Source organism: Myotis brandtii, unplaced genomic scaffold (genome assembly GCF_000412655.1).
Source record: "Myotis brandtii unplaced genomic scaffold, ASM41265v1 scaffold399, whole genome shotgun sequence".
Lineage (NCBI taxonomy): Eukaryota > Metazoa > Chordata > Mammalia > Chiroptera > Vespertilionidae > Myotis > Myotis brandtii.
The window spans coordinates 522,519-539,859 of NW_005365325.1; the positions used below are offsets into that span (position 1 = coordinate 522,519).

The following is a 17,341-nucleotide window of genomic DNA, read 5'->3' on the forward strand; positions in this document are numbered from 1 at the left end:
GTCACTGAAGGAAGCAAGCCTCCCTGTTCGCATCAGCTGCCTGGCTGCCGGCCGCCATCTTGGCTGACAGTTAATTTGCATATCTCCCTGATTAGCCAATGGGAAGGGTAGCGGTCGTACGCCAATTACCATGTTTCTCTTTTATTAGTGTAGATAGCTAAGCTCTGTAAAGTATGAACCCTTATACAAAGCTGCTATTATTACAATTAATATACTTATTTCAAACATGGCTAATAAGTATGACTGACTTCACAGCAAGTTCAAGCCATCGGACAACAATGCACATCTGGCTGCGCCATGCCTTAGCACTGGGTGTGACTCCTTTCAAACAGTTACCATTGTCTGTAGTCTTAATATCCTTTGGTGACAAGGTGTCAAGGAAGACTGGCCAGGAGTAGAAAACATTTAAGAGATATATTACAAAATAGAATTCATGCCACTGAACAGTAGGTATTATGACTGGACAAGATGCTTCCAGGTACCTTAGGAGGAACCAGGAACATGATATTCTCATCATGAAGGTGCTGCTTACCATGATAATCCTTATATAATGGGTTGGTTTCTCTGTTAGAACCAATAAACGACTCCAGATGAATGACTGTATCTGACAAGTTTGTAATACGAGCAATAATTGCTTTATTCTGAAAAACAAGCAAACAAAAATCTCATGTTATGTTAAAAAAAATAACCTGTATACAGTGCCATTAAGCCATCTCAATGACAAATTGTAGAGGAGACAGACTAACAACAAAAACTGGATGAAAGTATGTCCTTAATTGAAAATTCCATGAAGAGATGTAAATATTCTATTTTAAATCAAAGCACTGAGGGGGGACATACTTTAGTTTTGGTAGAAAATATAAATTAATTACTTTTCTCTTATTTTAAGAGGCAAGGATATCTTTATGCTCATATACTATTATTTTTCAAATTACATTAGGCATTGGCCATTGGAAAATGTGACGGACATCAGGATTCAAGAGCAGTTGACAGTATAGTAACTGTAGAAGGCCCTACTGTCATCTGTCAAATGGGACCAGATCCCAGTCCGGAACCAGCCGAGGTCATCTCTCATATTAGAAACAGGGAAGGATCCAGCTAAAAGGCTGCAGCATGGCTAGCTCTGGAGTTTTCTGTTTTCTCTTTCCAGATGCTGCTATTTGGCTCTGGTATGGTGATAAAGGCAAAGAAAAGATGGTAGGCAACTAGCACTAGACTAGTAGCCTACCCTTCCCTTTCCAACACACTTTGATATGATACAAAAGTATTATTAAACAATACATCCTTGCCCTAGCCGGTTTGGCTCGGTGGATAGAGCGCTGGCCTGCGGACTGAAGGGTCCCAGGTTCGATTCCGGTCAAGGGCATGTACCTTGGTTGCGGGCACATCTCCAGTGTGGGTTGTGCAGGAGGCGGCTAATCAATGTTTCTCTCTCATCATTGATGTTTCTCTCTCTCTCTCTCTCTCTCTGTCTCTCTCTCTCTCCCTCTCCCTTCCTCTCTGAAATCAATAAAGATTTTTTTAAAAGTTTTAATTTTATGTATTACAATTGCTTTTGAATTAGGCATCAAAGTGACTTTTCCTAAAGTCAGAGGTGTTGGCATCAGTCCTTCAAAAATCAATAAAATATATTTTAAAAAAAACAAAAACAATACATCCTTAAAAAGTTATATTTTAAGTAGCAAAAGTTCTAAAATACCCAGAATTTCATAGCTTTACAATATAATCATTAAATATCTTATAGATTTTCTTGAATAATTTTATTTGATGGAAAGCCCTCATTTCTTTTCATTTGACAGGCTGGTAGGTCAGAAAACTGTTGTATAAGCTTTAACATCCTAGAAAAAGAAATTGTTATGAAGAGCTCTATAAGTTTAAAAAAAGTATTGTTTGTAAAATTTTATCATTTGGAAACTTCCACTTTACACACTGGTAATGCCCACCAGTTTAAAACTAACCTTTATAAAAAGGATGAGAAATGTAAAACAGTCAAGAACATTTATTAGTCAGAGGCCATGTGCCCTATTAGAGAAAAGTCCAAATATAGTCAAAGATGTTCACTTTCTGAAAATGTGATTGACTACAGAGTTTATTGGTATTCCTCTGCTTCTTAAGTCCTCTTATGAAGATGGTATAAGAAAGAAAAATAAAAGAGGGCTGATAGATGTTACCAGACTCAGCATAAAGTACATAGTAGCCCCTGTCACTAAACATTATGTTGAAACTAGAGGCCCAGTGCATGAATTCTTGCACAGGTGGGGTCCCTTTGGGTGGCCTACAGGAATTGGGCTGAAACCCACAGTCTAACGCCACCTGCAGCTCCTACCTGCCGCTCCCACTCATTCTGGCCCCACTGTGCCTGCCGCAGGCTCGCACCCAATCAGTCCCTGATTGGGAGGCTCCCGCTGCCACAGCAGTGCTCATCAGCCATGTGCCCTGCGTCTGGTGCTCTCCCAAGGGGAGTGGCCTGCAGGATCAGGTTGAAACCAGCTCTCTGACATCCCCTGAGGGGTCCCAGATTGCAAGAGGGCACAGGCCAGGCTGAGGGACCCCACTGGTGCACAATCAGGCCAGGGGGGGACCGCAGGAGGGCTCTAGGACATGTCTGGCCCATCTCACTCAGTCCTGATTGGCTGGACCCCAGCAGCAAGCTAACCTACCAGTTGGAGCATCTGCCCCCTGGTGGTCAGTGCACGTCATAGCGAGCAGTTGAGCAGCATTAGCATATCATTAGTATATTATGCTTTGATTGGTTGTTCGGTTGTTCTGCTGTTCGGTCTATTTGCATATTACCTTTTAATTATATAGGATGACTGTTTAACTCACACCTAGGGTTGTACTTGAAACTCCCCCATAGCTAGAAATGTGTGCTACATAAAGGATATTTCAGCCTATGAATTAGTGTCCTTAAAAGGAAGAAGTGAAAATAGTTATTCTTCATTGCCTTTAATACTTTCAATGACATGAGCACCAAGTATAGAAAAAAACAAAATTTGGAAATGCCTGTTTTTCCTAAAGCAATTTTTCACTCAATGGTGAGAAAATAATCAGATTGATTCCTTATTTTCAATTCTGTGTCACAAGGGATGGTCTTACTCCAGGAATAACAGGGCCTTCAGAACATGCTCCTCTCAATATTTCTTTAGCCAAAGACCATTAAATCAAACCCATCCAGGTTGGGTTTCAGCCAGTTATTCTTCACCCAAACAGAAATGTCTGCCAGACATTCCAACAGCTGGGAGACAGTTCACAATGAGTCAACTTGAAAATGATTCATTGTACTGAGTACTGAACAATGTTGGGGTGGGGGTGGGGTGTGGCTGGGTTGGTTGTGGAGGGTGAGAAGAGTGAGAGATGAAGAATAACCATGTGGCTCTCCCATTAAGAAGAATCTTAGATAACAACCAGCAGGCTCTTATCATTTCATTTTTAGGATAAACTCCACTGGGACGAGTGCTCCTCTCATGGACCCTCTGATGAACAAGCACTTAAAAAGGCTACTGACAAAATTTCTTAATCAAAAAGGTCAGATTTCCTTTTATTTATAAATAGAAGACTAAGCCTTTGTATCTAAATATCTGAATCTAAAATGATAAAAGCCAGTTTTTGTTAGAACTCAAATATTTAGGATTTCATTGATATAAAATCTAGGGCTTTCTCAATTATATGAATAATAGAAACTATGGGGCTTAAGGGTGGGATTCACCTTCCATTCTAGTAGTATCCTGTGTATTTACATGGTCAATCTGACATTTGTTTATTTCAAAGAGGGTTTTCTTCCTTAATTTAACCTTAAAATTTATTAGTAATCTATTTAAAACTCTGTAATATTTATCAACTTTATAGGTCTTTTTAAGGTAGTTTGTGGGACATAAAACATTAATTTCCACTTTGCAGAGGAAAACTAAAGAATTCCAAATGTAAACGATGTGTATAGCCTAGATTTCAAATCTCAAAATTTCATAATATATATTTCATTTGTTATATATATATATATAAAGTTCCCTAAGTTTATATCATAGTTATTAACTTATAAACTAAATTCTATTTTTAAAGCTTTCATGAAGTATTTGCACAAGAATAAGCTTTTAATCATACTATTAACAGAAAATAATTTATATTTAACAATGACCTTACTCCTTTCTGCACAGTAGTTTATGTGATGTGGCAAACCAGATTGTGAAAGTTGTAAAGATATCTGAAAAATGTCTATAGAATCAAAAACACTGGAAATTACATAACATCAAAGAGCCCAACTTTATTGTAATTAAAGGTATATAACCTTCCAATATTCTGTAAAAGTATGAAATATATTTGGGTATGTAAATGTATATATGTTTTAAAAAGTTAAGATTGTGTTGCAGATTACTTCTGTACCTCCAACATTCATAAAGAGTATGGTCTACTGATGTAATCATACCTTAAAACCACTGTTGTCAAAAGGTCTTTCAAATTACAATATTAATACTAAATGCTTTTTTAGATAAAAGGTGGGTGAATTTGCTTGAAAGAATCTAAAATTAATGATTGCAAAAAAGTCCTTAAAATACTAATTACAATGCATTTTAAGATGAATACACTGTGGACAATAAATTGTCATAATATAACCAGCAATGTTCAGAAAGCTTTAGCATAAGGATCTGAGCAGAGGCCTCGACACTAGAACTTCCACATTCTCATCCTAACAGATTCTAAGAGTTTTTAGGTGTTTAGCAACACACACCTCTTTGGCCTACAGTATATGTAGTTGAAAATGGAGAAGCAAAGGTATGTTCATCAATTACTTAGGCATACATTTGAATGTAACTTTTAAAAATGTTGAACTTGTTACTTTACAATTCCCAATAAAGAACATTTGAATAAGGACATTTGGGACTCACCAGTATGAGTAAATTAATGATTATACTGAATGCATGGCATAATGACATCACCCAGGCATGTACAATGACACTGCCATCCCTCCTCTTTGCCCATCTGGATGTGAAAGTCTAGGATGGCTCAAAAATCCTTCTTATATTAGACAAATCTCCCTTCGCTCCTAGGTGAAAGTTGTCAGCTCTGGATAGTAGCCAAGACATGACTAGGAGGGAAGCCAGGAGAGAAGAGAGCCAGTGTCCAGGAGTTTTAAGAGTTTGTTGGCAGACTCAAATAGCATTGTATTATGTTACATAAAAGGCTCTTAAAATGTTCTGTTGCAGTGTAATTTCTTAATTATTTAAGTTTAAATTATGTCAATGCTATTACAAATAAAAAGGCAAATCAGATTGTCCAGTTGTCTACTTTCAAGTCCAATTTCACAAAAACTTAAGATTTTGTTTTGATTGTTCCTGTTTTGGTTTCATAGTATGCCTCCTGTTTGCCTTTATAGAATGGTAACCACTTTTACTAGGACACACCCAATTCACTAAATGGATTTTAAATAAAGGAAGATTAATTTAATGCTCCCTTTCAATTAAAAACTCATTAAGCCCACACCATGAACTTTGTGAAGAGATAAAAATTCAACTACTGCCATATAAACTCCCTCTATTTTTTAATAGAATGAGTTTAGATATCTATTTAGAGCAGCCAAGTAACAATCAGAATACCCCATACTTTAAACTTTCTTTGACCTAATTATCTCAATAATATAAGATTTAGTACATAACAAAACAAATATACTTCCTGGGAAAAAATTAACAAGAGAATTAAAAATTAATTAACCAATCACTTAATTATCAAGAAGCTTGAAAGGAATAAACCAAATAACATAAAGCATTTATGCAATGCCTTAAATAAGAGTTAAGTTCTTGGATTACTCAAATAGGAAAGACAGCAAACACAAAGTATGAAGAGCAAAGTCCCCAGTGAGTATGGCACACACATCCAATTTGGGATACATACACAAAAGCATGAGTAAGTTAACGTTGAAAAGTTAAAGAAATATTTAAGTCGCTTAATGTTTGACCCTAATACATGATATGATGTGAGTGTGAGTGTGCTCAACAACTCAAATTATAACATTTTCTGAAAAATAATATGCATAGGAACACAATCAGACTAAAGCGTACACTGTCATGTAATTAAAAAATAATCTTGAATAAAAGGATAAATCTAGACATTTTTAAAATCTAGAGATTTTTAAATCTAGAGGTTTTCCCATACTTACTAAGTTCTTTATCCTATAGAAATAGAGACTATGACATAACAAAATTACTTTTACTGTTTGTAATTTTTTATAAATCTTCCCCTTTCTTGCTCAGAGTTATCACTTATTTCTGTAAATTAGACTTTTATATTATTTAAAAAATTGGATAGTGGGGAAATAATGCTGTTCAAATATTTTGAGTTTAAGAAAGAATATACTTGTATCAAATAAAATTATAGTAGTACATATTTATAATATTAATAATATTAATACCTTAAGGAAGGTATTAAATTAAATCTTTTCACATTTAACACTGAACTTTATTCAAAGTCATACACAGTTAGTTTTAAAATATAGAGAAACTTTGGTAAGCTGACAGTCATGTAGGGAAATCACAAAACAAACACATTTTGATTCCATTTTCTAATGCTTAAAAGATATCTACAAAGGAACTAATGGTAAATATACTTAACCTCAAGGGCAAAAGAAATTGCTGAGTAAGTTGCCAAATTTTGCTAGGATTAAGCAATGGAGCCACGTTGTTTTGTGTCTCTTATCTGATCAAATACTTGGTATTGTAAATTTGGTATGAAAATGTTGGCTCTTTAAAACAAGCATTTTTAAAAGAACACTTTCAGAAACATTATTTACATTTACACTGGCCTCAAACACTATATGCTTTGCAGAACATTTATTTATATCAGTTTTCTTTGTAACTTTAATTCTATAAAACATTTGTACAATCTTACATTCTGAAAACTCTTATAAAATGGAGTGAACAAAATACTGCAATGAATAGGCTAAACAAAATAAAGTATGATATTTTAAATTAATTTTAGGCATTTTCATAAACTATACATATTCTAGTTTCATATTATAGAAATTATTCATACAGAAATTTGTCTGTATTTTTGGCTTCAAAATGTTTTATGGTGCAACTTCCTAAATCAGAAATTTGTTGCTTACTACTTTACTCTTGAAATCTTTAAAATGCTATTCACAGATGTCCAAAAGCTCACACATACCCTGCCCAGAAAAACAATCGCGGATATCCAAATATCAAACAGAGCATCCAGCTGATGTTCGTGATGCAGTGGTAGGTTAAAGATAGTAAAGTTTAAAATCAGCTTAGAATAATCCCATATTGAGTATAAAATTATAGCCTGTCATCAGGAACAGGCTGACAGAGCCAGGTCCAGATGGGAAACTGGCTGGGAAAAAGCTGAGGCAGGTGGGAAAATGATGGGAACCTGACGGAAGACAGGACTACTCCCTCTGCTGGCAAGGCTCTCACCTGCTTGAATTTTTAACTAATGATAAGCTTTTCTTTAATTATTTAAGATATAACCAATAAATTATGTAAGGTGTTCCTTAATTCAGTTGGCTGCTCTATGTTTGCACGTTTTCAAACTCATGGTATTTTATTTTTCGCCAAATTAACTTGTCAGAAATATAAGGATCCAGTGTTTCACCAGGAGGTCCAATTATTTATCTTGTAATTTAACTGCATCATAAAAATAAGCAAATGTAGCATTGCTTTTATAATATAAGGCCTTCAAAATAAAGACCAAACTGTATTTTTCAATATACATACTTTTTTGAAGAAAAAAACAATCTTGGGCTGAAGACTTCAGAATTTCTTTCTCTAGCTCTGCATAATGCCCCGTAATGAAATAATATAGAAATGAACCATATAAATCAACTATACAGGGAACAAGGAAACAGCATGTCACAGCAAAACAGCATAGATGTACAGCGCCAAACTTATCTGATAATCTAATGATCTGAGTTTACAGATATTATGTACTAATATGTAAGAAATTAAGAACAGACGTTTACACAAACATTTGTTAAATTTTACAGAAAAATTATTCAATATTTGATTTCCAATGTAAGTTAATAGCTTCAGCAAAAACATTTAGTAAAAATCTGTTGTAAGATTTTGGACTACAACCAGAAGCTCCCAGAACAGGAGGGATCAGCTTTTTCACCCACTGTTCTCATCTGAATCCTGGCTTAAAAGCGATTCCAGCTCCCAGCTTTCCAGAAGGCTCCATCCCAGGAATCCCTGCCTGCCATTTGGTTTGCTGATTTTAATCTCTCAGGACTTTCTTACAGTGGCTCTACTATGCTGAACTGGCACTTGCTTCTAGAAGTGAGTTATTACTAAACCTGTAGGTCAATTGTGGCACTAACAACTCTCTGGAAGCTTTCAGCCACAGTGTACAATTCGCTAATCTAATTAAATATTAATTCTAAGTGTTACATTTTGTGGCTATGAGCTTTTATTTTCCATCATCAGCCTAGAAGAGAAAGAGGTCATAAGGCTAATTTAATCTCTTCCCTGTCCTCCCAACATTAAAGATTAACTACATAGAGTGCGAAAACATTATTAAAGAAGCAGGGACTCTTTATATAGTAATAATAATGTAATTAATAGCAAAGGGCTACAACATAACGTTAGGATATAATATATGACCTGATACTTAAACAACTTTTAATTATAACTGGTTACAAGCACGTTTTGTCTCAACACGAAGAAGTGTCATCCTGTTTTGAAGACAGCCATCTTTCTTTATGAGAAGGTACGCATCCAAGTATATAAGTAGAAATAAACCTATATTTTCTCACGGGTGTTTTTCAGATAGCTTGTAACACCAAAGATAAAAAGCTTAGTAATATCATCTGTAAAATAAATGCAAAATTAAATGAAGTTGTATTTCTTGTCTATACATGAAAGGCGTTATAGTAGAGGACAGCCTATAACGAAAATGTTAAAGTCCCTCCCTGCTTTTTTCTCCTACCATGTTCTAGTGGACTGGACACAGAGGTCCCTCCCTGCTTCTGCTCCCAGAACAGTTGTGCCCATGCCTGGACACTGGGCATTATAAAGACTATGCCGTCCAGCAGCCAAAGATTCCATATGCCCAAACAGATGACTCAATCTCCAAACTGTGATGAGACATTTCACTATTCCTATCGTTGATCCATTTGAAAATTTTGGCTCTAAATAATACTTTAACAACCGTAATCACTAAAAGGAACTACAGTATGAACTGCAATGTGAACTATAACATCACAAAATTATTTTAGCGAAAACAAAAAAACATTAAAAAATATTTTCTTTCTATGGCTTACCGAATATGCTTTGCTTAGATTAAGTATAACAAAAGGTTTTTAATGGTAATTTTTTCTTTTAAAAATGCACATTTACCATATTGACAATTTAAAATATCCTGCTCTTATTTAATATGCATATTTACACTAAGGTAAAATGGTACACATACTGTTACTAATGCTCTATATAGACAGAAACTTATACATAATTTGAAGTTTATTTATGTAAAAGTTTCAAACATTCTTGATAAAGAAAGCAAATTAGATATGCATATAAGCTAAAGTTAGATTTAAAAAATAAATCAGATAATAGACACATGATATGATAAGAAACAATGCAGCTATAAAAACATAGATCCCAAGCCTGCAGCAGCAGAGTTGAAACAAAGTTCTATTATTTGTTATTGCAAAGAAAAACAGATTTTGTTTACGACTCATTAGACTCACATGAAGCTACTAAATTTTCAGAAACTGGAATTTAATAAATATGGTGTATAATTAAAATGGTTTAATATGATTCAGTTCATTTTTTAACATTGCTTCTTTAAAAATTTTTTAAAAGTTAGTTTCTTACAATCTATTTCAGAGTAGCTGAGAGAGCTAGAAAAATTAAAGGCAGATTCTCAGTTGAGAATATCATTTTTTTAAAGGAATTCATGAAAAACTGACAGCCAGGATATCTAATTTTATCTTTTGGCAATGATAGTTATGATCAAGAGATTAAATCTGTAATTTTCATCCTTAAATATTCTCATTACATTTAAAAAGACCATTTAAATAGATTAAATTATATGACAGAGGTAGCATTATGCTTTCCTATAATGATACTCATATCAACAATTAAAAACATTTTCCAAAATTTTATAGTTATGAACTTCACCATGCAATTGTCCATAGTTCTTGTTTTAATAATAAAAGACTTCACATTGAAAGAAATTCACAAGGCCACTACTGTAGTCCACATTTCATAATCCCATATTAGTGGTTGGTTCAAAAGCAGTTCATTACTTGACAGAGTTTAGCTGCTAAAATACTCAGCATGAACAAAAGTTTATGGATATGAAAAGGTGTGTTCTGAATTTCTCTATGTTGAAAGATATTGTATCATTCACTTCAGTGGGTTCAAAGCTATAATACAATTAATACTGTAGAAGATTAATTTGAAAATACTGTGTATAAATTAAAATAACACAATAAATAAAACCGTATTCAATTTTCAAGAGACATTATAATAAGGCCTTTCTTCTTGCTTTCTTTAGAAAAGAAATTTTCCTAAACTTTCCTAGGTATAAGCTAACATGCTGGTAATAGTTTTCTTCAATAAGATAGTTTGTGGGGGGAGGGGGATGGGAATTCCGCAGGACAAATTGTTGAAAAACATTGGTTATATAATAAAAACTTAATAAGGCTATTAACTGACCAAGTGCCAAAGATGACCAATAAAGATATGTTACAGCCCAGTTTAAAATCTGAAATATTTTGACTAAAAGAAACTTTAGTTTACCCACTAATGTTTTGTAACCAAAATACATTAAAGGCTCGCAATACTTAAAATTAATCTAGAATGAGAAAATGTTATTTCATATTTTATTATCAATAATGTCAAAGAAGGTTACTTTCCTGTGTTGTTATAGTTAAGGAGAAATTTAACAGGTTGTTTATGTTTATAATTTCCTAAAAGTATAGACTATGACACAATAGATTAGCAATAATAAAAAGTAAATTTTCTTCTGAATAGAAAACTATGAGAAAGGTATTTAAAAAAGCTTTCCCTGTTTTACCTGTAATTCTAAGAGCTTCAATATTCCCTGACATTTTCAGATAAGAGTGCTTTTAATTAATAAAAAATACAAATCGAGAATAACAAGCTGTCACAGATAGTGTAGATAAGATGCATAAGCTAGGGGAAATGTATTTTCCAATCACCTTGCTAATGAAATCATAATAAGATATAAAATTCAGTTTTTATTTCCAAAAAGAATACTTGTTATCAGTCACCATTTTCCCCCAAGCACACAAATGTCACTGGGAATAAAAAATAAAATTAATTTAGAAGACACAAAATGTTTGTATAATTTGAAGATGGACTACAAATTCACTAACAGTAAACTAGTTCTTATTTTTAAGACCAAAAAAACACAGTTTTATATCTTCTTAGATATGGATATCAAACAGTATCCTACTGTAATTGCTTCAAAGATAACGATTTACAAAAAAAAAAAATCTCATTAAAAACTTTCAAACTGTCTGACTTATTTCACTTAGCATAATACCGTACGTCACCATAAGTTATATAAATGTCTAATCACTATGTTGTACACCTGAAATTAACATAATATTGTATGTCAACTACAATAGAAAAATAAATTTTTTAAAAAAATTTCAAAGGGTACACAAACATTTGTTTCTAAAGGCAAATGGGGGAAAAGCAACAGAATGTCCAATGTAGCTGAAATATCACAACCTTTAATATAGAAATTTATACTTAAGTTTTACAAAGTTGAAATAATATTCTCATACATAATATGTAGTAAGAGTTTCAAGGCAGGTTTGTAGTTATTTTTCTTAGAAGTAAACTTTCCTTCCACCCCTTCTCCCCCCGAATCCGCAACCTTCACTTGACAACAGAGTTTTGAACAGTTGAGTTGTGAGAATGTGAGCAGCTGCTGTTATTATAACTAAAGGTCTGTCTACTGCTTGAGTCTGAGAGACCACATGTTCGGCTGTCCTCTCATCTTGCCATCCTCACCAATTAACTATTAACATGGAGGGCTGTACACATGCTCTGGGGGGCTCTTTAACAGGCTTCTTGGCGAGTGGAACAACTACACAGCAGGGAGCTGGGAACGGAGTAATGCTGGAATATAGGGGAGCCGTCCATAGTTCTGCTCCTTCAAATGACACTTAAATCCACAGTTCAGCACGTAACAAAGTCTGTGCTTAACTTGGCCATTTTCACATACATTTTTAATGCAATGTCTTTGGGCAGACACTAAAACTATATTCTAGAAAGTGACAATATGAGCAATACTACTACTTCACAGGGAAAATTGTTTAGGGCTATATATATTTTAAAGACATATTTGATGAATAATTTTAGGGTTTTATTAACAGATATTTAGAATTTATTTTTATACATTTGTTTCAACATATGCTTGTTACTTTTTCCTGTGCTGTTATGGAGATAATCTTTAACCTAAAGGAAGTAAAAAAAAATTTTAAGTTCAAAGTTGTGAGGCTTAAACACAATGTAAATTTAAAAATAATTATTTTTCATTCTACTTGCAAAAGTCTTATTAATATCAATAAGTTAAAGTAAGTTTTGACTCTATCTCATTATTTTCCTTATTTTAACTTATTATCCTCTTTGTAATTTCCTTAACTATGTGCTCCTTTCCTACAATAAAATTAAACATGGGAAGCATGCCAAAAGTACAATAAAGGGTAACTAATCATTACTGTACAAGTCTGACAGAATGCTAATAACTAAAGAGCACCAATTGGTTGTTTTACCAGTCTAAGAGATATAGCTACTTTATATAACTTTAAAGCTAGTGTTACTCTATATAACATATTCAAATAAAAGTATCACAATTCTATTATGTATAGGTTTTTAATTATATGACAAAATTTCCAAGGATATTAAACTACATTTCAATTTCCTGCCAGAAACCACCTTACTATCAAATTCTAAGCTCAAGTGTGCAAATACCTATACTGTATATACTAATTTCCTGCTCTATCCATGCTATCTTTTACACTGCTGAAAAGCTCCACAGGATAGAGACTTTGTCTTGTTCATACTATATCCCTATAGGTGCCTAGAACCGTGCCTGCAATAAATTATTTCATGAATGAATAAGCTAAATTCCCTTAGTAAATTAATCACCATTTAAACCTGACTTGGAGTTTGCAGGGATGGCACTGGTCACAATAGAGATAAAGTTGATGTATGATTTTAAAAGCAGTGTAATCATGCTCCTTCTGAGTCTCTTTCTTTAGCCTAAATGTTGTGATTTTCCTTACCAGTCTTTCAGAGTTAGGGTTATCCCCTATTTATATCATAACTGGTCTAAGCAAACTATTAAGTTTTATATTTTTTTCTAAATATTTTGATATAAAAACAAAAATATGGTTAGGTGTCATGTTCAAAGAGCAAAGAAATTATTTGTTTTTTACAGCTCAATTGATGTTAGGGTCAGAATACTACTATATTATAATAGGCAAAATTGTCTAGGGAAGTGGCAGTCATCAAAGTCTGACCCTATGTTTTTCTATTTCCATTTCAAAGTTGTCTCTTTACTGGTATTTTCAAAAGCAAAAATTTAAACTATATCTTTTCCAGTTATATAAAGATTTAAACATGTCTATAAATTTCCAAAATTTAAATACTGATATGCAGACATCCAGTCCACCTTATCATCTCAATCTTCTTCTTTTTTTGAAATACTTTTATTGATTTTTTACAGAGGAAAGGAGAGAGATAGAGAGTTAGAAACATCGATCAGCTGCTTCCTGCACACCCCTCACTGGGGATGTGCCCGCAACCAAGGTACATGCACTTGGCCAGAATCGAACCTGGGACCTTTCAGTCTGCAGGCCGACACTCTATCCACTGAGCCAAACTGGGTAGGGTTCTGGATCCATTTTTCATCAGTTTATTTTGTTCATTAGATTTCATATATGAGTGAGATCTTGTGATACTTGTCTTTCTCTGACTGGCTTATTTTGCTTAGATTAGCAATAATAAAAAGTAAATTTTCTTCTGAATAGAAAACTATGAGAAAGGTATTTAAAAAAGCTTTCCCTGTTTTACCTGTAATTCTAAGAGCTTCAATATTCCCTGACATTTTCAGATAAGAGTGCTTTTAATTAATAAAAAATACAAATCGAGAATAACAAGCTGTCACAGATAGTGTAGATAAGATGCATAAGCTAGGGGAAATGTATTTTCCAATCACCTTGCTAATGAAATCATAATAAGATATAAAATTCAGTTTTTATTTCCAAAAAGAATACTTGTTATCAGTCACCATTTTCCCCCAAGCACACAAATGTCACTGGGAATAAAAAATAAAATTAATTTAGAAGACACAAAATGTTTGTATAATTTGAAGATGGACTACAAATTCACTAACAGTAAACTAGTTCTTATTTTTAAGACCAAAAAAACACAGTTTTATATCTTCTTAGATATGGATATCAAACAGTATCCTACTGTAATTGCTTCAAAGATAACGATTTACAAAAAAAAAAAATCTCATTAAAAACTTTCAAACTGACTTATTTCACTTAGCATAATACCGTACGTCACCATAAGTTATATAAATGTCTAATCACTATGTTGTACACCTGAAATTAACATAATATTGTATGTCAACTACAATAGAAAAATAAATTTTTTAAAAAAATTTCAAAGGGTACACAAACATTTGTTTCTAAAGGCAAATGGGGGAAAAGCAACAGAATGTCCAATGTAGCTGAAATATCACAACCTTTAATATAGAAATTTATACTTAAGTTTTACAAAGTTGAAATAATATTCTCATACATAATATGTAGTAAGAGTTTCAAGGCAGGTTTGTAGTTATTTTTCTTAGAAGTAAACTTTCCTTCCACCCCTTCTCCCCCCGAATCCGCAACCTTCACTTGACAACAGAGTTTTGAACAGTTGAGTTGTGAGAATGTGAGCAGCTGCTGTTATTATAACTAAAGGTCTGTCTACTGCTTGAGTCTGAGAGACCACATGTTCGGCTGTCCTCTCATCTTGCCATCCTCACCAATTAACTATTAACATGGAGGGCTGTACACATGCTCTGGGGGGCTCTTTAACAGGCTTCTTGGCGAGTGGAACAACTACACAGCAGGGAGCTGGGAACGGAGTAATGCTGGAATATAGGGGAGCCGTCCATAGTTCTGCTCCTTCAAATGACACTTAAATCCACAGTTCAGCACGTAACAAAGTCTGTGCTTAACTTGGCCATTTTCACATACATTTTTAATGCAATGTCTTTGGGCAGACACTAAAACTATATTCTAGAAAGTGACAATATGAGCAATACTACTACTTCACAGGGAAAATTGTTTAGGGCTATATATATTTTAAAGACATATTTGATGAATAATTTTAGGGTTTTATTAACAGATATTTAGAATTTATTTTTATACATTTGTTTCAACATATGCTTGTTACTTTTTCCTGTGCTGTTATGGAGATAATCTTTAACCTAAAGGAAGTAAAAAAAAATTTTAAGTTCAAAGTTGTGAGGCTTAAACACAATGTAAATTTAAAAATAATTATTTTTCATTCTACTTGCAAAAGTCTTATTAATATCAATAAGTTAAAGTAAGTTTTGACTCTATCTCATTATTTTCCTTATTTTAACTTATTATCCTCTTTGTAATTTCCTTAACTATGTGCTCCTTTCCTACAATAAAATTAAACATGGGAAGCATGCCAAAAGTACAATAAAGGGTAACTAATCATTACTGTACAAGTCTGACAGAATGCTAATAACTAAAGAGCACCAATTGGTTGTTTTACCAGTCTAAGAGATATAGCTACTTTATATAACTTTAAAGCTAGTGTTACTCTATATAACATATTCAAATAAAAGTATCACAATTCTATTATGTATAGGTTTTTAATTATATGACAAAATTTCCAAGGATATTAAACTACATTTCAATTTCCTGCCAGAAACCACCTTACTATCAAATTCTAAGCTCAAGTGTGCAAATACCTATACTGTATATACTAATTTCCTGCTCTATCCATGCTATCTTTTACACTGCTGAAAAGCTCCACAGGATAGAGACTTTGTCTTGTTCATACTATATCCCTATAGGTGCCTAGAACCGTGCCTGCAATAAATTATTTCATGAATGAATAAGCTAAATTCCCTTAGTAAATTAATCACCATTTAAACCTGACTTGGAGTTTGCAGGGATGGCACTGGTCACAATAGAGATAAAGTTGATGTATGATTTTAAAAGCAGTGTAATCATGCTCCTTCTGAGTCTCTTTCTTTAGCCTAAATGTTGTGATTTTCCTTACCAGTCTTTCAGAGTTAGGGTTATCCCCTATTTATATCATAACTGGTCTAAGCAAACTATTAAGTTTTATATTTTTTTCTAAATATTTTGATATAAAAACAAAAATATGGTTAGGTGTCATGTTCAAAGAGCAAAGAAATTATTTGTTTTTTACAGCTCAATTGATGTTAGGGTCAGAATACTACTATATTATAATAGGCAAAATTGTCTAGGGAAGTGGCAGTCATCAAAGTCTGACCCTATGTTTTTCTATTTCCATTTCAAAGTTGTCTCTTTACTGGTATTTTCAAAAGCAAAAATTTAAACTATATCTTTTCCAGTTATATAAAGATTTAAACATGTCTATAAATTTCCAAAATTTAAATACTGATATGCAGACATCCAGTCCACCTTATCATCTCAATCTTCTTCTTTTTTTGAAATACTTTTATTGATTTTTTACAGAGGAAAGGAGAGAGATAGAGAGTTAGAAACATCGATCAGCTGCTTCCTGCACACCCCTCACTGGGGATGTGCCCGCAACCAAGGTACATGCACTTGGCCAGAATCGAACCTGGGACCTTTCAGTCTGCAGGCCGACACTCTATCCACTGAGCCAAACTGGTCAGGGCTCATCTCAATCTTTCAATCATTGATGAGATAGGATGACTTGAGGCTATCTATAATAATAAAAGTGTAATATGCTAATTAGACCGGACGGCCTAATGACCTTCCAGACATCCTTCCGGATGACCTTCTGGAAGAAGCCAGGGGTGCGAGGGCTGAGGCAAGCTGCCATGGCTGTGAGGGCCGAGCCCCTTGCAGAATTTCGTGCATCGGGCCTCTACTTTAATCATATTACTGCTGGTCCCTTACACTGGGGCTAGAGGAAGCACTGTCACAACATTCACAATGGGTTTGGGGTCTCTTCTCTAAGTAATAAAGATGATCACCCCTAAAATGGCTTTTGAAAAATTTTTCTTTCTTTTCCCTTGCTTTGCATAGGTCCCTTTGGAATACATAAAAAACTACATATATTTATTTCACAACTGTTTTTCTTTT

General features: G+C 33.6%; 1 protein-coding gene across 3 annotated transcripts in view; it reads right to left on the reverse strand.

Annotated features, from left to right (window-relative positions):
- ELP4 (elongator acetyltransferase complex subunit 4) overlaps positions 1-17,341 on the reverse strand; it is a 183,111-nt gene that overhangs the window by 111,738 nt on the left and 54,032 nt on the right. For all 3 annotated transcript variants that reach the window (XM_005873067.2, XM_005873068.2, XM_014545207.1), the window contains exon 8: positions 533-641. In XM_005873067.2, the coding sequence (XP_005873129.1) occupies positions 533-641 (109 nt within the window). The remainder of the gene's footprint in view (positions 1-532; positions 642-17,341) is intronic.